The sequence below is a fragment of the Arvicola amphibius genome, chromosome 9 (genome assembly GCF_903992535.2).
Source record: "Arvicola amphibius chromosome 9, mArvAmp1.2, whole genome shotgun sequence".
NCBI classification, from domain to species: Eukaryota; Metazoa; Chordata; class Mammalia; order Rodentia; family Cricetidae; genus Arvicola; species Arvicola amphibius.
The window spans coordinates 57,027,477-57,048,624 of record NC_052055.2 but is presented as its reverse complement, the minus strand read 5'-3'; the positions used below and the strand labels follow the sequence as shown (position 1 = coordinate 57,048,624).

At 46.0% G+C, this 21,148-nt stretch overlaps 1 protein-coding gene across 1 annotated transcript; it reads right to left on the bottom strand.

Annotated features, from left to right (window-relative positions):
• Window positions 1–19,917: 19,917 nt before the first annotated feature.
• Window positions 19,918–20,859, bottom strand: LOC119822707 (olfactory receptor 11A1-like). The gene has a single exon (XM_038342188.1). The coding sequence runs from the start codon at window positions 20,857–20,859 to the stop codon at window positions 19,918–19,920; it is 942 nt and encodes a 313-aa protein (XP_038198116.1).
• Window positions 20,860–21,148: the final 289 nt, after the last annotated feature.

Below are 21,148 nucleotides of genomic sequence, written 5' to 3'. Positions count from 1 at the left end.
TCTAGCTTGTATCTGGTTTTTGGTAATTACAAATAAAGCTCCCATGACAGTGTGTGTATGTGACATGTAAGTACCAATATTTCCCCTTTTCCTCGAGAACGTGTTTAGAAGTAGAATGGCTGGAGAAGACAGGGAGAAGGTGGTTAACGGTGCTGGGCATCTTTTGTCAGATATCTATTTCTCTTCCTTGTACCTTCTTTAGTGATGTCTCTGTTCACCGCTCTCAGCCACTGTCAAGGATGGATCTGTAACCTTGACAGCCATTCTTTGTCCTCTCCTTGAGCCGGAGGGCCCAATATTGCTCAAATAAGGATGTCTAAGAATAGAAAGTATAAACTCAATGTCTTTTGTGAAAGAGGAACGTTTGCTGGCTTGAAATAACATCGAGATTTACTAATAAAAGTTGAAGGATTAGATTGTATATAGAATAGTTTTTTATGTTTAGAGAACTTATGCTCCTCTCATACTGTGGACTTACTTTCTGTTTAGATGGAGGGGTCTCTTTCTTCTTGCGGGGTGAAACAGTGGATTGCTCAACACCACCTTCTTCATTCTATTCTTCTTCTTCCTTATTCTTCTTCCTTCTTCTTCTTCTTATTCTTCCTCTTGATTACTTATTCTGCTGATGCATTCTGCTTATTACTTCTACATACATACTTCTCCTTGCCCATCCTTCCCTCACTCCTTCCTCATACTCCTCCTTCTTCTGATTTTATTATTATTATGTATAGTGTTCTGCCTCCATGTCTGCCTGCAGGCCAGAAGAGGGCACCAGATCTCATTGCAGATGGTTGTGATCCACCATGTGGTTGCTGGGAATTGAACTCAGGACCTCTGGAAGAGCAGCCAGTGCTCTTAGCCGCTGAGCCATCTCTCCAGCCCCCATCTTCTTGTGTGTAAAAAAAAATCAAGCTTTTAGGAGCTAAAAATAGTTTTATTAATTTCTTCTGGGACTTTCATACAACGTACTTTGATCATGCTTTTTCCTCTACCCACATGTGACCAAACATTCTGTGCGGATGGGCAATCTAACTTGTTTACAGAAGCAGGAACATATATATATAGCCACAGCCTCCAGCTTTCCGGAAAGTTCTGTCCTTGGGCAAGTGGGGCTTACAGGTTAGAGGCATTTCTGTGTTATAGATCTCTTAAGCACAGTAACTTAAATTTAGAACCTAACATTAGCCCTCATATTACATTAAATGATTGCCTTGAGTCTGAAGAGACTTTGGATTTTAAACTTGAGACTGAGAACATAAGGTCGGTTGAAGTTAGGCTGAATGCACTTTGCGTTATGATATAGCCATGAGCCTGTGGGGTCGGAGAGGAGAATGTGGAGTCTGAATGAGAATGGGCTCATATGTTTGAAAACTTGGACCCAGTTGGTGGAACTGTTTGGGAAAGAGTCGAAGGTGTGGCCTTGTTGGAGCAGGTGTGTCTCTGGGGGTGGGTGGCTTTTGAGTTTTCCAAAGACTCCTGCCATTCCCATTGTGTTTTCTTGGACTCCTACTACAAGATGCAAGCTCTCAGCAGGTGGTGGTGGCACACGCCTTTAATCCCAGCTCTCGGGAGGCAGAGGGAGGTGGACCTCTGTGAGTTCAAAGTCAGCCTTGGTCTACAGAGCAAGTTCTAGGACAGGCTCCAAAGCTACACAGAGAAACCATGTCTGGAAAAACAAAACAAAAACAACAAAAGAATCCAAGCCTGACAGTTAGCGGTTGGATTGTTCTATGGGTGGACTTTAAATTCCTTTCATCAGAGTTTAACTGCAACGAAGACCAGGGAGCCCCACCTAAATCCCCATTTGAGGGAAACAATCACAAAGTAAGGGTGTAGGAAACGAATCGATAACTATAACTCAAGGACGGCCTGTGCCTGTAGCTCAGAATTAGAGCACTTGCTAGCGTGCGTGCGCACCAAGGGTCTAGCCCCAGCGCTGGGGGAGGGGAAGTGCAGAATCTGCATTCTCAGGACAAAGTTCTGAGAAGCCAAAGCTCACAAGATGCAAACCAAGAGAGAAATGAGAAGCCTGAGCTTGTCATTTAAGACAGCGCCTGGGCCAAGGCTGTCCTGCGGGGAGAAGAGAACAGCCACAGAACGTACGCGCTACAACCCTTGCGCTACAATGGGTTTGCAGTAGTTCAGAGCCGAGGGGGTCCGCTCTTTACTTGGTTACTTCGTTTCTGGGACGGGCAGATAGTTTCTCGCTGACTGTGGAGGAGGCATTAAAATTAGTCTCCATTATAGCCTGTTCTTAGAAGCAGAGTCTACAGGTCCTGGGACCAGAGAATGAGGGAGAACACTAGCTAATGGGCCAGGTGACATCTGGGATGCACATGCTGTGGGCTGGCGAACTGTCAGGGATGGTTAGTAAACAGAACTCTGCACAGACTTAAAGCGGATAGTCTGAGTTAGAAGTGCGCCAGGCTTCCCATTGTAAACAATTCCTCTAGGGGCCATGCTGGATGAGCAACGCACAGGGTCCGCCCTGGCTGGAAACAGTTGACTTCTGTGGGCCGAGCGGTCGGGTGCTCCCCCAACCCCTATCCCTGTCTCTGGCATCCTTGCAGGTGCGGATGCTGCGTGGGACGGAGTCTGGCTGCTCAGACACACCTAACTTTATAAATATGTTCACATTTCTGGTTTTGGTGGGCTGGGACTCCAGCCAAGTGAACCGTAGTGTGTCTCCTGGTGGGTGGATATTTTGAAAGGACTATAAAACCGATGGTGAAGGGCCACCCCTTCCCACAAGGGCTGCCAACTTGTCTGCGCAGTATTGGTTGCTTGGGAGAAAAGCTGATATAATGTGGGCAAAACACAGCCAGACAGCGCCCCCGTGTGGCCCACGCGTCACTTGGCGAAAGGCCTGTGTTGCTGAGAGCGCGAGCAGCTCTGGGGCAGACAGATAAATTAACTGTGACTTTGGGTCAGTATCATTATGTAGCACATCAAGAGCAATTTGCTTTCTCCCGGGAAGGTCGTCAATGGACATTTGTTGTATCGTGTTGCCCAGGGGTCTTTTTTTTAAAAAAAATTATTTTTATTTTATGTGCATTGGTGTTTTGTGATGGGTGGCAGGTCTTCTGTCATTGACAGTTGTGAGCTAGGAATTAAACCTTGTTCTCTGAAAGAGCAGTCAGTGCTCTTAACCACTGAGCCATCTCTCCAGCCTCACCCTGGGAGTTTTATGTAGCCCTACTCTTTGCTGTGGTTTGAAGGCTCAGGGCCTGTAGTCCTGGGAAAGGCCCAAGGTGATGGTCACTTTGTATCATTATATTGATATCTATATAATTATACATATTTATGTATATCAATATCTATCTATCTATCTATCTATCATCTATCTATCTATCTATCTATCCATCCATCATCATGTTAGTCTCTGATTTTAATCTATGGCTGTGAATCTGAGAGTTGTTTTGGAACTTCTCTAAAATTCATAGAGATGTTAAACTGCTCCAAAGTGTAAGCGTCTGGTTTTTCTGTACCAAAGAAGGGCACACTTAAGTAGTAGTCACCTAGCAACAGAGATACGAGAGTCTTGAGACCAGTACCATCTATCTGACAATACAAGATATGGGCTCCTAAGAGATAGGTCCCCTAGAACCAAGTCTTCTCAGGGAAAGGGGCTGCTATGCACTCTAGTCAGTGTTCTATTGCTGAGAAGAGATGCCATGACCATGGCATCTCTGATAAAGGAAAAGATTTCACTGGGGCTGGCTTACAGCTTCAGAGTTTAGTACATTATCCCCATGAAGGGGAACATGGTACTGGAGAAGCTGAGGATCCACAGGTGGCAGGAAGAGAGAGCCACTGGGTCTGGTTTGGGCCCTTGAACCTCAAAGCTCTCTCCCCCATGACACACTTCCTCCAACAAGACCACACCTCCCAATCCTTTCAAATAGTGCCATTTCCTGATGACCACATAGCAAATCTATGAGCCTACGGGGGCCATTCATATCCAAACCACCACAACCCCTGTACCCACGCTGCCGGTTTCCATAGTGGGGCATATGCACTTGCCCACTGATGTGCTTTGGATAGACACAGGAGTTGTTCAAAACAGCCAGGGGGCCGGCTTTAGGGCTGTGTGGCTGATAGTCGCCAGTGAGCCTTCCCATTCTGTGTAGGTAAAGAATTCGGAGGAGGCTGTGCTAGCTGACTTTCCGTTGCTGTGATGAACCCCATGACCAAAAGCATATCCGGTCGGTGCGATGAATAACCAGACCAGCTCAAGAACAACAGTTATATTTTTTGATAATTGAAAAAGGGGAAACTCACGCTAACAGAGTGAAAGGTCCGAAATCCGAAATGGTCCGGCGAGCAGCGAGCCTAGAGAGAGGCCGCACCTTTCTCCTGTTTTTCTACCTGGCCTCCAGGCGGCCACACCCTAGCCAGCAGATGTGATTGGCTGAGCTTCCCCATCACACCTATGCAGAGGAAAGGGTTTATTTAGCTAACAGGTTACAGTCCCTCATCGAGGGAAGCCAAGGCAGGAACTGAAGCAGAGACAATGAGGAGCTCCGCTTACTGCCTTGCTCCCCATGGCTTGCTGAACCGTTTTTCTTACGCTGCCTGGTAGCACTTGCTTGTGGTGGCGCTGTGCACAGAAAGCGAACTAGGGTCGTCCACTTTCCAATCCTACACACACACACATACACACACACACACACACACACACACACACACACACACACGGAATGGGGAGAGCTCACGTACTTATGTGGCACACGCGTATACACATATGCACACACACACAACTTAAAAAGAGAAAACACAAAACACTGTTCTGAGAAATTCTGGGGGTGGGAATGCTTTCGTATTTAGCTTCCTTGCTGGCTGTACCTCCCTCTGAGTGCCAAACTCAATGGCTTCCAGCAGCAGTATTTTCCGGCTCTTGGGTCTGGCAGGTTGTGGTGTGGAGATCAGCTGCTACAGGAGGATCTGGGTTGAGATCAGGCCTGGACCTTGGGTTTAATACCAAAGTGTGTTCTTTTCTGTGCCATGTTCTTTCCTGTATTCACAGGGGCACAAAAACTCTGACAATGGTATATAAACACATTTTTAGTTCTTCCTGGTACCACATCTACTGATATTCTACTGGCCAAAACAAGTCACATGGCCAAAGCTCAACCTTCATCTAATGCAGAAAAGACTGTGTCCACTGCACGGCTGGGAAGATCATATGACAGAGGGAGGAGGTAACGGATTAGGAATAATAATTTGTTCTGTCCCTGAAGAGACACGGTGGGCCTGGGCTGTGATCTTCTTGCCCCAGGCTCTGGGTGTGGGGGATTATGGGTGTGTACCAACAAGCTAGCAAGATCTGGTTTCTTTTCTCTGGTTTCTTTCTCTTCTTTCTTTCTTTCCTTCCTTCCTTCCTTCCTTCCTTCCTTCCTTCCTTCCTTCCTTCCTCCTTCCTTTTCTTTTTTGAGACAGGGTTTCTCTTTTGGAGCCTGTCCTGGAACTAGCTCTTGTAGACCAGGCTGGCCTCGAACTCACAGAGATCCGCCTGCCTCTGCCTCCCAATTGCTGGCATTAAAGGCGTGTGCCACCACCGTCTGGTCAAGATCTGGTTTCTTAAAGTGCTTTGTAAACTGTTGAAAGATGATCCTGGAAGTTAAGGGGGGAAAGTCATTCATTCTCACTTCACGAGTTCTCTGACAGCTAAGGCCACTTCCCAAAACGAAGTTTGTAAGACTGTACATATTTACAAAAGAGATTCTGGGAACCTGCTTAGCATTTTTTTCTTTTTAAAAATATTTTTTTTATTTTTATTATAAGTGTATGAGTGTTTTATGCACATGCACGGGAGTGCATGTGCATGAGTCTATTGCATCCATTCCTGGTTCTTGCAGAGGCCAGAAGAGACGGTCTGATCTTCTGGAACTGGAGTTACAAATGGTTGTGAGTTGCCATGTGGGTGCTGGGACCCCAAACCAGGTCCCCATCAAGGGTGGTGACAGCACACACCTTTAATCCCACACTTGGGAGGGAGAGGCAGGTGGATCTCTGAGTTTGAGCCAGCTTGGTCTATAAAGGGATTTCCAGACAGACAGGGCTACAGAGAGAAGTCCTATCTTGAAAAGCCAAAAGCCAAAACCAAAAAAACCCCAACCAGACACCCACTCTTAACCACTGAGCCAGCTTTCCAGTGTGTGTTTTGCATTTTAAATGGATCTTTCCACCAGTTTCTAGAAGATGGTGGCAAGACCAAGAAGAGAGCTGCAGAGAGGAGAGGATGAACCTTGGATAGAATTAGCATGTGTCTTACGGTTTCTGTTGCTGTGAAGAGACACCGTAACTGTGGCAACTCTTACAAAGGAAAATATTTTAATCGGGTCTGGCTTTCAGTTGCAGAGGTTTTGTCCATTGTCATCATGGTGGGACAAAGTAACAGCATGCAGGCAGATGTCCTGTGGCAAAGGGTGTACACTACCCTTCCGAAAGGGAGGGAAGGGAGCAGAGTGAGGAAGTGCTGGACCAAAGCAAGACTGATAACCAGCTGGGCAGACTCCAAACTCTGCATCTCCATGTCTGGTGTCAAAACGCTCCTCAGCTCTCCAGCTCCTTTCAGCTTTGTTGACTGCAACAAGCTTCTTTCTCTTGGGCTGGTTCCACTCCGTGTTAGCAACGTTCTTGTCAGGTATCCCACGCCTCTGGCATCTCCAGCATCTTGGGGTTTCCAAAGTGGTCCAGGCTTCACCTTCACAATGACCTCTTTAGGCCTCCGTTCAGGGACAACCCTGACACACACCTGGTCTCAGCAGTTTTCCTCGATTGTGGAGGGATTTTCTTCTATCGTTAACCCTAAAGCCAGAACCATGTGGCTGAAGCTGTCAAGTTCTGCTGCTTACTGGGCTGGGAACATATTGTTCAAGTACATCTTCACCAGCTTCCTGTTTTCAATGGTTTCCTTCACTGCTTAAGCTTGGCTGTCCTTGAACTCACTCTGTTGACCAGGCTGGCCTTGAACTCTGAGATCTGCCTGCCTCTGCCTCCTGAGTGAGTGCTGGAAATAAAAGTATGTGCCATTATTGCCTGGCTCAATTTTGACTTTTAAAATAGATTTTATTATTTATTTATGTATTTATGAATGCATGTATGTATTTATTTATTATGTGTACAGTGTTCATGCCTGCAGGCCATAAGAGGGTACCAGACCTCATTACGGATGATTGTGAGCCACTCTATGTGTGTGTGGGAAATTGAATTCAGGACTTCTGGAAGAAGAGCCAGTGCTCTTAACTGCTGAGCCATCTCTCTAGTCCTCAATTTTGATTTTTAATGGAGCACACAGATGAAAGACTTGAATTTTTAAAAGGAAATTGGATAGCTTAAAAGAGGCTGAAATTTTAATGTGGTTGAATTTGTCAAGATTGTGGGGCTTTGAAAATGATTTTAATGTGAGATCTTGGCGGTGAATAAGAAAGGAAGGGTTGTGGTTTAATAGCGATGTGTTTGTGTGTCAGGTTGACAAGGGGGTCAGTTGTACTGGCTGGCTTGTGTGTCAACTTGACACAAGGCTAGAGTCATGAGAGAGGAAGGAACCTCAGTTGAGAAAAATGTCTCAGTGAGATTCAGGTGTAATGAATGGTGGAGGGTGCAGCCCACGGTTGGGTGATGCTGTTTCTGGGCTGGTGCTCATGGGTTCTATAAGAAAGCAGGCTGATCAAGCCAGGGGAACAAGCCAGTAAGCAGCACCCTCCATGGCCTCTGCATCAGCTCCTGCCTCCAGGTTCCTGCCCTGTCTGAGTTCCTGTCCTGACTTCCTTTGATGTTGAGCAGCAATGCTGAAGTGTACACCTATTCTCCACATAAAGCTGGGCAGAATGGGTCTTTGCACCTGGTCCCATAAGCTGCAGGAGGAAGTCTCTCCAGTGACGGCTTCAGCTTGGCACTGCTCCTGATCTGCGAGCACCGTGGAATGTGGCAGCAGTGACAGGTTTTTTTCTTTTTCTTTTTTCGGTTTTTCGAGACAGGGTTTCTCTGTAGCTTTGGAGCCTGTCCTGAAACTAGCTCTTGTAGACCAGGCTGGCCTCGAACTCACAAAGATCCAACCGCCTCTGCCTCCTGAGTGCTGGGATTAAAGGCCTGTGCCACCGCTGTCCGGCTTGCAGTGACAGTTCTTAAGCGTGTGACTTGAGACAGGAGAACCAAAGTAACTTTTATATTTGAGGCAGAGAGGGGAAAATACAGAGCTTCTAAGAACCCGAGGAACAGGCCCATCTTATGGGAGCCATGTTTAAAGATAGTTTCACAGTTTACATATGGTCAAGTATGTGGTCAAATGCTTGCCTTTGCAGCGTTTTAGCAAGGGCGCCCTAGGGGCTGAGAAAGAAAGTCTAGATCAGGGCTGGGATATTTAAGATGCTCAGATAACAGCAGTCAGTTTGTGGGAGAGTTCAAGGCAGAGAGAGTATGCCTAACAGGACATGTTATGGGGGTGTTGTTGTATTGCCTGGGATGCACGCATCACATTGTCCACCCCCCGTCCCCAATTTTCACACCAGGAGAGCAGTTTTAAACTTGCCTAGCCACTGCTCACATCACATGGGGCCAGGTCCTGGCTGGACCCATCCTGGCAGAGCCACTGCTGGTTCCATCTTACCCAGCAGACAATGCTTTAGGATCTTTCTCAGTCGTCTCGGCATGGAGGATGACATCACCGATATCATCATCCAAGGGTTCTGAAAGGAAAAGTGGATGAGAGAGGGGAGGGAGATACCTCTTTTCTTGCTTTTGAAAAAGGTCATTATTTTGGGAGACTTTGTCTTTTTTTTTTTCTTTATGAGACAGAGTTTCTATGCTAAGCCTTGGCCGTCCTAGAATTCACTCCATAGTCCAGGTTGGCCTCGAACTCACTCCCAGAGATCCACCTGCCTTTGCTTCCTGAGTGCTGGGATTAAAGGCATGTGCTATCACTCCTGACTTTCTTGTGGAAACTGAACCCTAAGTTTTAGAAGTCCTTCATAGCTCTGAAATCCCTTTCTGGATTTGCCCTTCATCTGCCTGGGTTGTCTGAGAACTAACACAGAACCTGACGAGCTAGCGACGGTCCATTTTCAGAACAGGGTTTAGTGCCTTGACTGCATCTTGCGAGTGTGTGGAACAGCGAGACAGGTGTGGAGGTGCTGCGGGCAGGGTGAGTATCTCGACAGATGGGAATTCATGAATGGAGACGAGGTCACAGATTCTGGGATGGGTTGGGGTGGGCTGGGGCTTCGTCAGTGGCCAGTGTCTCTCTTCTCTGTTTTGGAAAGGATATCTGTGGGATCCTGCTGTAGTGTGAGAAGTCTTTGGGGCCGTGGTTGCCCACGCTCAGCTCAAGCTTGGAGGAGTGTCAGATGTTAGGGGGCAGCACCTTTAGTGTTCCCATTGTCTGCTCTAGCTGCTCCCAGCTCTTGGAGGGGACAGAGGTCTCACTGCTACACAGCACAATGTAGACATTTCCTGAGGCATGTCTAAGTGCTGTTCTGCTGATGTTATGTGACAGAGAGCCAATGACAAGGGACAGGGAGGTGAGGGTGAGTGTGAAGGGAGTCAATGACAAGCGTGCCGAAGAGCTGAGAGTCTCGCTCATCCCTCTCACTGCTTAGAAGACATGAAACATTTCCCGTTCCCTTGAGCATCCTTCTTCATTCTCACCGAATGCAGATGGGAAAGAAATCGGTGTGTGGGGCTGGAGAGGTGGCTAAGTGGTTAAGAGCACTGACTCCTCTTCCAGAAGACCTGGGTTCAGTTCCCAGCAACTACATGGCAGCTTTACAATTGTCTGTAACTTCGGTTCTCAGGGACCAACACCCTCACACAGACATACATGCAAGCAAAACACCAATTCATATAAAATAAATCAATAATTAAAAAAAGAAGTCTGGTATGTGTGGAGGGGAATCACATGAAATGCATCCTGCACAGGACAGTGCCTGGTAGAGAAAGAGGAGAGCCAGTGGGGAACTTAGAGGGCAGAAGGGGCAATCGGGAGCATGGGAGGAGCTCTGAATTACCAGAGAGCCTTGGGTGGAGTGGCAATCCTGAGAGAGAAAGTGTTGGGACAGGGTGTCTCTCACAGAGAGGGATTTATACTCCCATCCAGCCAGACTCTAGCCATGGAAGCCATCCATGCCTTAGACCTCCAGTTCTTGGGCTAGCTCACATTTCATTAATTCTTTGGCCTTGTAAGTTGCAAGGAAGCAGCTGAAAAAGATGACTAGAATGAACCCCATTTCTGTAGCTAGTGGAACCCAAGACTGGCACATCCAGGATGCTGTAAACCCTCTAGGAACAAGGGTGTCTCAGAGTGGGCTATAACATTGGCAGCTATGCCAGGAAGAACTTGGTTACTCCAGGCCAATGACCCAAACTGGTCCAACCAGTGTGAACTTCAGGGAAGGAGGTGAAACAAAGAACGGTACCAAGAATAAAGCCTTTGGGGAGATGGGGAGGTGGCTCTGGGTCTGGGAAAAAATGCAAAAAGAAGGGAAATGTTGGGGAGAGCAGGAAGTTGGTAAGAGAAAGAAGTGTGACTTCTAAGGCTTATGCTCTCATTGCATTGTACTCAAAGGGGCTGTCCCTATGTGATCTGCTGAGCTTTGGCTCAACTGGGATTTTCCTACTTAGTCTAGTGGAGGAATCATGATGGGTAATTGAGTTTGGAGGGACAGAGGTACTTGGAATCACTGAAGTATAGATTAAACCAGAACTTGCTGGAACATAGGTTTGTGGTGTCTCCATGTGTAAAAGAAGTCACCTCTGGCATCCCAGAGGTGCTGCCCAGTGGTGGAGGGCTGCCTAGCACACTCCAGGCTGTGGGAAAGACCTGCAAGAATAAATAGATGACAAGTAAATAAATAGATGGATAGACTGGTGAGTAAAAATGTCACTGGAGCAATTCCCAGCTATGCCTGACATCTTTCATATCTGTGCTCATTCACCATCCAACATTTTGTACTTGCTGAGCAGAAGTGGCACAGGGCTGTAATCCTGAGCAGAGGCAGATGCTTCTCTGTGAGTCTGACGCCAGTCTGGGCTATGTAGTTCTAGACAATGCTGGTTAGTTTTATGTCAACTTGACACAAGCCAGAGTTATCTGAAAGGAGGGAACTTCAATTGAGAAAATGCCTCCCTAAGATACAGAAATTTTCTTAATTAGTTATCAGTGGGGGAGAGCCCAGCCCACTGAGGGTGGTGCCATACTTAAGCTGATGGTCCTCAGTTCTATAAGAACTCAGGCTTAGCAATACACCAGGTTCCTACTCTGTTTAAGTTCTTGTCCTGATTTCATCCAATAATGGACTATGATGTGGAAGTGTAAACCAAATAAACCATTTCTTCTCCAACTTGCTTTTGGTCATAGCGTTTCATGACAACATTTGTAACCCTGACTAAGACATAGACCATAGGACCACATGTGAGATCCTGTCTCAGAAACAAACAAACACAAACAAATCAGAAACCAACAAAAGAAAACAAAACAAAAAAAAACCCAACTATTCTATATTGGGAAGAACTCTCCAGTGTTGTGAGAGGCCACTTGTTTGTTCCTGTTTGCTCAGCCCTGAAATAACCACACAGAAACTGTATTCATAAAATCACTGCTTGGCCTGTTAGCTCTAGTTTCTTATAGGCTAGCTCTTAAATCCTAAACTAACCCATCTCCATTAATCTGTGTATTGCCACATGGCTGTGGCTTACCGGCAAGGTTCTGTCTGGTATCTGTCTCTGATGGGGCTACATGGCATCTCCAAATCTGCCTTCTTTATCCCATCATTCAGTTTAGTTTTCTCTGCCTAGCTCTCCTCTGCCCTATCACAGGCCAAGGCAGATTCTTTATTCATTAACCAATAAAAGCAACACATATACAGAAGGACTTCCCACACCATTTCCCCCTTTCTGTTTAAATAAAAAGGAAGGTTTTAACTTTAACGTAATAAAATTACATATAACATAACAGGTATCAAGCAAGAATTACAGTTACAACATTTACTCCAGGGAGACAGAGTCAAAAAAGATGATATTTACAATACAACAAAGAGATTAATTGCAAGGTTTTGGTTCATATAGTTATAGGATCTGAGGAGTCTATATCCAGGCCTCTTTCCTGCCTCTCAAAAGGAAGAAAAATGTGCTACTTGAAGCTCAGATATACATTATTTAAATTCAGTAGAAACTAAGACATGAATAAAACTAGATTAGTAAAAGATTTAGTTCAGGGAGAAGTGTTTTTTTTTGACAGGGTGGGGTGGTTTGAAAGAAAATGGCCCCCAAAGAGAGTGACACGATTAGAACATGTGGTCTTGTTGGAGGAAGTGTGTCATGGTGGGGGTGGGCTTCGAGGTCTCCTTTGCTCAAGCTTTACCCAATGAGACAGACTACTTCCTGTTCTTGTGGGTCAAGTTATAGGACTCTTAGCTTCTTCTCCAGCACCATGTTTGCCTGCATGCCACCATGTCACACCATAATGATAGTGGATTAAACCTATGAAAAGGTAAGCCATCCCAATTAAATGGGTTCCTTCCTAAGAGTTGCTGTGGTCATGGTGTCTCTTCATAGCAATAAAATCTTTAAGACACAGGGCTTCTCTGTGTAGCCATGGCTGTGCTAAAACTCACTCTGTGGACTAGGCTGGCCTTGAGCTCAGAGATCCACCTGTCTCTGCCTCCCAGGTGCTGGGATTAAAGGTGTGCGCCACCACTGCCCAGGCTAAAATGTTTGCTGGGATTAAAGGCATGTGATACCACTGCCTGGGCTAAAATGTTTGCTTTTTTAAAAGTAATGTTTGCAATGAACTTTGGCTTCACATAAGACAGAACTTTCAACAACTTCTGAAATGAGCCAAAACTCCTTCCATCGTGTGCTGCATACTTATGGAAAATGATCTTCTCAACATTGATGATTACAACATCACAATATTGACCAGCTCTGAAGAGTTGACAATGCTGGATGCCCTGAAGTATCAACTATTTAGTTGGGATTTAATTTTTCTAATAATTAATTAATTATTTATTTTATGTGCACTGGTGTTTTGCCTGCATGTATGTCTGTCTGCCTGTCTGTGTGAGGATGTCAGATCCCCTGGATCTGGAGTTACGGACAGTTGTGAGCTGCCATGTGGTTACTGGGAATTGAACCAGGAAGAACAGTTAGTGCTCTCAACCACTGAGCCACCTCTCTAGCCCCGGGATTTAATTCTTATGTATGTGGTTTTTGTGTTTGCAAGTGTGTGTTTAGGTATATGTACACACACGTGTGTGTGTGCTGTGTGTGTGTGAATGTATGTGTTGTGTGTGTATGAATATATATGTTGTGTGTGTGAGTGATATGTGTATGAGAGTGTATGGTGTGTGTTATATATATGTCAGTGTGTATGGTGTGTGTGAGTGTGTGGTAGATGGTGTGTGTGTATGAGTGCATGTGTTATGTGTATCACTGTTTATGGTGTGTGTGGGTCTGTATGGTGTATGTAGTATGTGGTGTGTATGGTGTGTGTGTGTATACGTGGTTTGTAGTGTGTGTGATGTGTGAGTGTGTGTTTACCATAGTGAATCTGTGGAGGTCAAAGAAGAACCTGTGAGAACAGATTCTCTCCTTCCACAGCATGGGTTCTGAGGCTCAAACTCAGGGCTCCAGTCTTGGAGGAGGTAACTTAACTACCTGAGCCTTCTTGCTGGCTCCTTTCTTTTCTTCTTGATCATGAACAAACACTATAAAAGGATCCGTTGTTGGTTGTTTTTACTCTTTGGATCTTTGGGCTCTTTTGGGGGGTCCAGCCCCCAGCCCCCAGCCCCCAAATAAATCCACACAGAGTCTTATTACTTATAAAAGCCCAGCCTTAGCTAGGCCTGTTTCTTGCCAGCTTTCCTTAACTTAAATTATCCCTACTACCTTTTGCTTCTGGGCTTTTTCCTTTTCTTACTTCCATATAGCTTACTTCTCTTACTCCGTGGCTGGCTGGGTGGCTGGCCCCTGACGTCTCCCTCCCCTTGTTCTCTCTTGCTCCTTTTTCTCCCAGATTTCTCCTCCTACCTATTCTCTCTGCCTGACAGCCCTGCCTATCCTTTCTCTAGCCTCACTATTGACCATTCAGCTCATTATTAGACCATTAGGTGTTTTAGACAGGCAAAGTAACAGCTTCACAGAGCTAAACACATGAACATAGACAAAAGCAACCCATCTTTACATCATTAAACAAATGTTCCACAGCATAAACAAAAGTCACACACTTTAAAATAATATTCTACAACAGTGAACAAGGGCTTGGAAGCTCAAAGCTGTCCTTTGAGTCCTGGACGCACTTCTTAAACACATTTGCCTACATGAGCCTCATCTCCTTCAGCTATGGTATCTGCTGCGGGGTCACGGAGACTTCTGAAAGGCTTCTGACTGGGGGTGGGGTGGGGTGGAGAGTAACTACTGGGTAGCTGTTGTTCGTAATGTTTACTTAGAAAACAGTCGGTCTAGTTGCCCATCTACTTATTTATCTACTTCTTTTACTGGTTTAATTAGTTCAGAATACCTTTTCAAATTTTATTTTTTGAGAGTTTCATGTAGGTATACAATATATTTAGATGCTATCTGTAGTGATGAGGCGAGCAGGCCTGCTTTTTGTCCTGCCCGGGGCTCCCGGCTGCCTGGCTAGCTTATGCCCCGAAATAACAACACACAAATTGTATTCATTTAAACACTGCTTGGCCCATTATCTCTAGCCTCTTACTGGCTAACTTTCACATCTTGATTAACCCATTTCTAATAATCTGTGTAGCACTATGAGGTGGTAGCTTACCAAAAAAGATTTTAGCCCACATCCATCTCGGGTCAGAGAAGCATGGCGACTGACTCACTTCCCTTTTTCCCAGCATTCTGTTCTGTTTACTCCGCCTACCTATTTTCCTGTCCTATCAAAGGGCCAAGGCAGTTTCTTTATTAACCAATGAAATCAACACAAAACAGAAGACCCTCCTCCATCAGCTATCTACCTCCCACCCTTCCCTCCCACTCCCTTGTATTTCACCCAACTTCATGCCCCCTACTTAAAAACGTTTTTATTACTCCCTGAGTCCAGTTGGTGCTGCTGAATGCACATGGAGAAGGATGGCCTGCTGAGCATGGGCAACCTATCAACAGCCACGTCACTGAACCAAAGGCCCCTCTCACTTAGTGGCATCAACGGCGGTGACTCTTTGTCTAAGGTGGGGCTCCTGGAGCCCCTACCTGACCTCTGTGGAAATTTCTACTTGACTTTGTTGATCTTGTACAGATAACTACAGCTGTAGGGCCCTCAGAGGCCAGAAAAGGGCATTGGACCTCCTGGAACTGGAGTTATGAACCACCAGATGCGGTTGTTAGGAATCAGCCCTGGTCCTTGGCAAGAGCAATAAGTGTTTTCACTCTCTGAGCCATTTCACCAGGCTGTTAAAGTCCTTCCTTCCTTCCTTCCTTCCTTCCTTCCATTTTAAAAAGACTTTATTTTATGTGTATGGATGTTTCACCTGAATTTGTCTCTGTACCATGTGCATGCAGTGCCGGAGGAGGCCAGAAGAGGGCAGTGGATCCTCTGGAACTGGAGTTAACTATTTGTTAGCTGCCTTACGGGTGCTGGGAACTAAAGCCAGGTCTTCCAGAAGAGCAAACAATTCCCTTAACCACTGAGCCATCTCTCCAATCACCTGTTTGTTTTTAAAGTCAAAGTCTTTCTGTAGAGCCCTTGTCGGCCGAGTTTTCTGGCTCTGGACTTGTGACCTGCCTGCTTCTCAAGTGCTGGGCTTTCAGGCCTATGCCACCACATCTGCTCCAGCCACTTTCTGAAGTTTGCTCGGCCCACTGCATGCTGAAAATTCAATTCAACCCTGTGCATACCAGGCAAGTGATAACTACTGAGCTACATACTGGTTTAGAAGGAGGGCTCATTGTCACATACTTCATACACGTGGGATCACAGATATTACTTAGATCCTCTCTTCCCTCCCTCTTTCCCTCCTCTCCCCCTCCTTCCAGCTCTCTCTTTCCCCTCTCTCTTTTCCTTCCTTCCCTCTGTCCTTTTCTGTCCCAGCATCTCTTTGTCTGGTAGTAGTTTTGTGGTGGCCTCTTTCTGTCTCCCTAGAGTCCGCTACCTGGGCCATACATTGGCAGTTTAGGAATGTGGCGAAGATGAGATGGGGACTCCTTCAGAGCTAGTCGAGGACCCGGAAGTATGGCAGGCTGGTTCCTGGTGGAGAGATCCTGAAGGCATTGTCCTCTGTGCCTCCCTCCACCTGTTCCTGCCACAGTGTCACACAGCAGTTTTTAAATGACCTCACTCTTAACTTCTCTCTGCTGGCTTGGTCCTGGTGCTGGTCCTTGCTGCAAGTGCATTGCTTTCGTGTCTGTTAACTGGAGGAGCTGAGCTCATGCAGAGTCATTTTTACTCATTTAAACTTAGAACCCAGCAGGCCGAAGCTCAGCACTACTCTTGGTGCTTACTAAATCTCTCTTCCCCTGTAGCCCATGAAGACTTTTATGTTTCTTTCGAACCATTTTGTGTGTCTTTTAGTTTTTCTTTTTCATCATGGCTATTTCAGGAACTCAGAATGCAGGGTGAGCATTGTCCTTGCGACAGTCTTTTAAATTATATGTTTCTAAATTTATGTGGCTGAAGGCAGCCATGTGCTTTGTTCAGATCCTGGGATCCAGCCTTCTGGGGCTGCTGGAGTCCATGCCTTCTGAACCTCCTGGACTCTCAATGGTGTTGACAGGGGATAGAAGCAGAGTCTTCAGCCCAGAGTGAGAGATGCACCCTGAGGAGGATGCTGTGTCCTTTGTCCATGAACTTGCTCCGCTCCTTGTTCACCCTCCTAGTCCTCTCTCTAGGACACTCCCATGCAACACAGGATTTTACCTTTTTCTGAGACAGTCTCACCAAGGTAACAGGCTATCCTGGAGTTCACTCTGTAGATCAGGCTGGCCTAGAATGAATAGAGATCAGCTTGCCTCTGCCTGCTAAGGGATGGGATTAAAGGTGTGTGCCACCACATCCAGCTGGATTTTCCTTTTGGTTTTAATGCAGAGAATAAACACCACAGAGAACTTTGTTCTATGCTAAGGATCGAGCCTAGCACATTGTGCATGCTAAGCAACAATTGTGCCATCAAAGGGAATTTTTGGCCTTAACAGATGTTTCTAAATATTCTATACAGCTCAGATCCGACCCACTTCCCAAGCAATATTCTAGATGGAGGAATTCCCATTTTTTTCCTCTGTTCTATCTTGGCAGGGAAGTTGGCTGTCCTAGGTTCTCTATGCCCTCAGTTTCCCTTACTTGCTTTCTCCCATACATTTCCTCGGCTCTCTGCTTCCTTCTACTTCCTTTCTATAGGTCTACATCTGTGAGCATCTGTAGTAGTCCCCCCTTCCTTGTTGACTTTGCTGCTAAACGCTGTTCCCATTGGGCACAATGCTCTCTTCCTACAGTGAGAGTCAGTTGTATTTATTAAGGACAGTCCTCTGGGCCTGGCCCTCTTTCTAGCCAGCCAGATGCTGTAGGTCTGCTGGCTCAGATGTCTTTATTTGTAAATAGTGACTTTTTCAGGTCTTGGGCTTGAAGCCAGGGCCTTGCATGAGATTGATAAGCACAGTCATCAAGCTATCTCCCCACCCAAGGATACAGCCATGTCTTCAGACCATTCCAATATTGGTGGATCATATACCATACTTTGAAAAACATGTTTATATAGTTCAAGTAAAATTTAGAAATTTGTTTTTTGTGTTGGAGGTTTAACCGAGGGGTTCACATAGGCCCCATACCTGCTGTATCCTTGAGACACACTGGAGAATGGGTTTCCTTTGAGACAGGGTTTCTCTGTATAGCCCTGGCTGTCCTGGAACTCACTTTATAGACCAGGCTGGCCTTGAACTCAGAGATCCACCTGTTTTTCCCCTCTTAAGTGCCTAGATTAAGAGTATGCACCACCACTGCCTTGCAGATTTTTCTTTCTTTCTTTTTTTTTTTTTTAAAGAGACGGAGTTTTACTTTTTTTTTTTTTTTTTTTTTGTTCATTTGTCCTGAACCCCTGGGGCTAAGGACTCTTGGCTTTTTGCCATTTTTAAAGTCTTCAAAGAATCTCTGATAAAGGCAGAAAGACTTAGTTCTTTGGATTTAATTTCTCCTCCCTTTCTCATTTAATTGCCTCTTTCCTTTCTGTTACTATTTATTGTTTCAATACCAATGACAGCGACTAATTGGAACTCATAGACCAGTGGCCTAATTGGTCTCCTGGGCTCCAGGCCTGAGTAGTTTGAGCTTTTGACTCTCCCCTAACTGACCTTTGTTTTCCAAGACAAACCTCTGTATGCAGCCCCTCCGGCTAGCACCCCACGGACCTTAAGGCTAACAGTTTTATTTCTTCATTTCTGAGATAACATTTGAAGTGTGTCAGGAAGCTGTCTCTTAATTCTGGTTTTAACTATCTCTCTGATCCCTCTTTCCTCTGTTTCTAACCTTAGGCCTGGCAGCCTTGGATTAAGAATCCATAAGTAGAGGATGGAGAGATGGCTCACTGGTTAAGAGTACTGGCTGCTCTTCCAGAAGATCTGAATTCAATTCTCAGTGCCCATACAGTGTTAAACCTGAGAATCTTGAAAGACCAGTCCCACATTTTTTTTTCTGAGTCAAATTTGAAGCAATTAAATACTAGCCAAGATGATGGGCCCTGGTGGGGACCAGTTCATGGTTCACAGGAAATGGTGATGAGTCACATTTTACTGAGGCTTATTTATAAAGGCAAACCAATAAGGCCACCATATTTCCCATCATGTTCTGCTGTGGGATAAAGCTCTTGTACACTGTAAAGATTTGTCACTTGTATTAGTGTAATAAAACGCTGATTGGTCAGTAGCCAGGCAGGAAGCATAGGTGGGACAACCAGACTGGGTGAATTCTGGGAAGAGGAAAGGCAGAGAGTCAGTCACCAGCCAGATGCAGAGGAAGCAAGATGAGAATGCCTTACTGAGAAAAAGTACCAAGTCACGTGGCTAAACATAAGAATTATGGGTTATTAAGTTTTAAGAGCTAGTTTGTAATAAGCATGAGCAATAGGCCAAACAGTTTATAATTAATATAGGCCTCTGTGTGTTTATTTGGGGTTGAATGGCTATGGGATCAGGTGGGACAGATACTTCCATCTACAATGTCCAGTCATGGGCAAGCATATCCTGACTTACTTCCTGTCTGTGTACTTTCTACTTATGTCTAGTCAGGGACAAGCATACATCATGAAGTATAACTTACCCGTGTAGCTCCTGCTCACATGTTATCAAGCATGTATGCTGCAGATGGGTCAAACAAAGACAGAACAAACAGAAAGCTGTTCTTAACTGTCTGAACTGCAGCCAGAACCCTTAACCTGCAAGGTCTATTTTTCCTGTTTGGGTCTCTCACTAACTTGCAAGGTGTATTGTTCTTGTTCCTGTTTCAGTCTCACATGGCAGCACACACTGTCTATAAATCTAGTTCCAAGGAATTTGACATTCTCTTCTGTGCTCCCTGGTGCCAGGCAAGAGGCATGCACATGGTGCACAGACATACATGCAGGCAAAACACCAACACATGAAACAAACTAATAAAACAAAAGAATCTGTCAGTATTCTTCATCTGGCATTACTGCTCAGTTCCTTCTTGCATTCTTTTCAGTATTAATCCACTAAAAATGAGTGTTTATGAAATATCTGTAGTGCGATGACCCTGTTTGGGATGTGCGATTTTGATCTCTATACAGTCATAATGGAAAATTGGGGTTACCTCATTTTGTTAGGTATTTGTTTTCAATCCCATTGCCTCCTCTTTTCAACACAACAGCCTTCTCCATCTGACTCTTAGGAACAGGAGAAGCTAAAGCGGAGAAAGAAGTCAATAGCTGTCCTGTACACCCCAGTGGGGGTGAGTCCTCAGACGAGCTGTCTCCAGAGCTGCTGCAGAGCCTGCTTTACTTCTTGATTCTTCAGACTGTAGATGATGGGGTTGACCATGGGAGTGAGCACCGTGTAGAGCACAGAGAAGGCCTTCCGGAGCAGGGGAGGCATGTGGTCTGTTGGGGCCACATAGACCACAACGAGAGTGCCATAGAACACTCCAACCACGCTGAGGTGGGAGGAACAGGTGGAGAAGGCTTTCTGTCGCCCATGGCCTGAAGGTATCCTCAGCACAGTCCTCAAGATGAAGATGTAGGATGTGACAATCAACACGAAGGGGACGAGTGTAAGGCAGCCTGAGATGCCAACCCCTGCTCCCCACATGATCCATACCTCCCCACAGAACAGCCCGACAACTGGAGCGAAGTCACAGAAGTAGTGGTCAATCACCCTGTTGCCTGGACAGAGGGACAGAGGGGCTGCCAAGGCCAGAGTGAAGGCAGAGAAGAAGAAGCCACTGAGCCAAGCACCTGTGGCCAGGCAGCTGCAGGACCAGGTGCTCATGAGAGCGGGGTAATGAAGGGGATGGCAGATGGCCAAGTAGCGGTCGTAGGACATGGCTGAGAGCATGAGACACTCAGCCGCAGCCAGCGAGGCAAACACGTAGAACTGGACGAGGCAGCTGGCCAATGAGATGGTGTCCCCTCCTGCCAGGAGGCTCTGTAACAGAGGAGGCATGATGTTGGATGTATAGCCGATCTCTAGTAGGGAAAAGTGGCAGAGGAAGAGGTACATGGGTGTGTGGAGGGTCCTCGTGGAGGCCACAGCAAGCACGAGAAGGATATTGCTACCGACTGTCACCAGATAGATGGCTAGAAAGAGAGTGAAAGGGAGGAAGCGCAGGCCTTGCAGCTCCCCAAAGCCCACCAGCATCAGCCAGGTGGTCTGGTTCTCATTGTCACCATGTGACTTCCTCATGGAGATCTGAGGAAGAGAGACCTCAGAAGGGAGGAAGACTTCCAGTAGTAAGCAGTGTTCTGTTAGGGCCACATCTCTGCCCGGCTTGTGACTTCCTCATGGAGATCCGAGGAAGAGAGACCTCAGAAGGGAGGAAGACTTCCAGTAGTAAGCAGTGTTCTGTTAGGGCCACATCTCTGCCCGGCTTACTGTTTACACACCGCAGCAAGTGTAAGAGAAGGCTTTATTGTCTCCTGTTAATTAAAGTGAAATCAATGCCCAATGAGTTTACACCAGTTACTCAAGATCA

Excerpts from the sequence above, each read along its gene's own strand:
- LOC119822707 (XM_038342188.1), bottom strand. The coding sequence starts at position 20,859 with ATGAGGAAGTCACATGGTGACAATGAGAACCAGACCACCTGGCTGATG.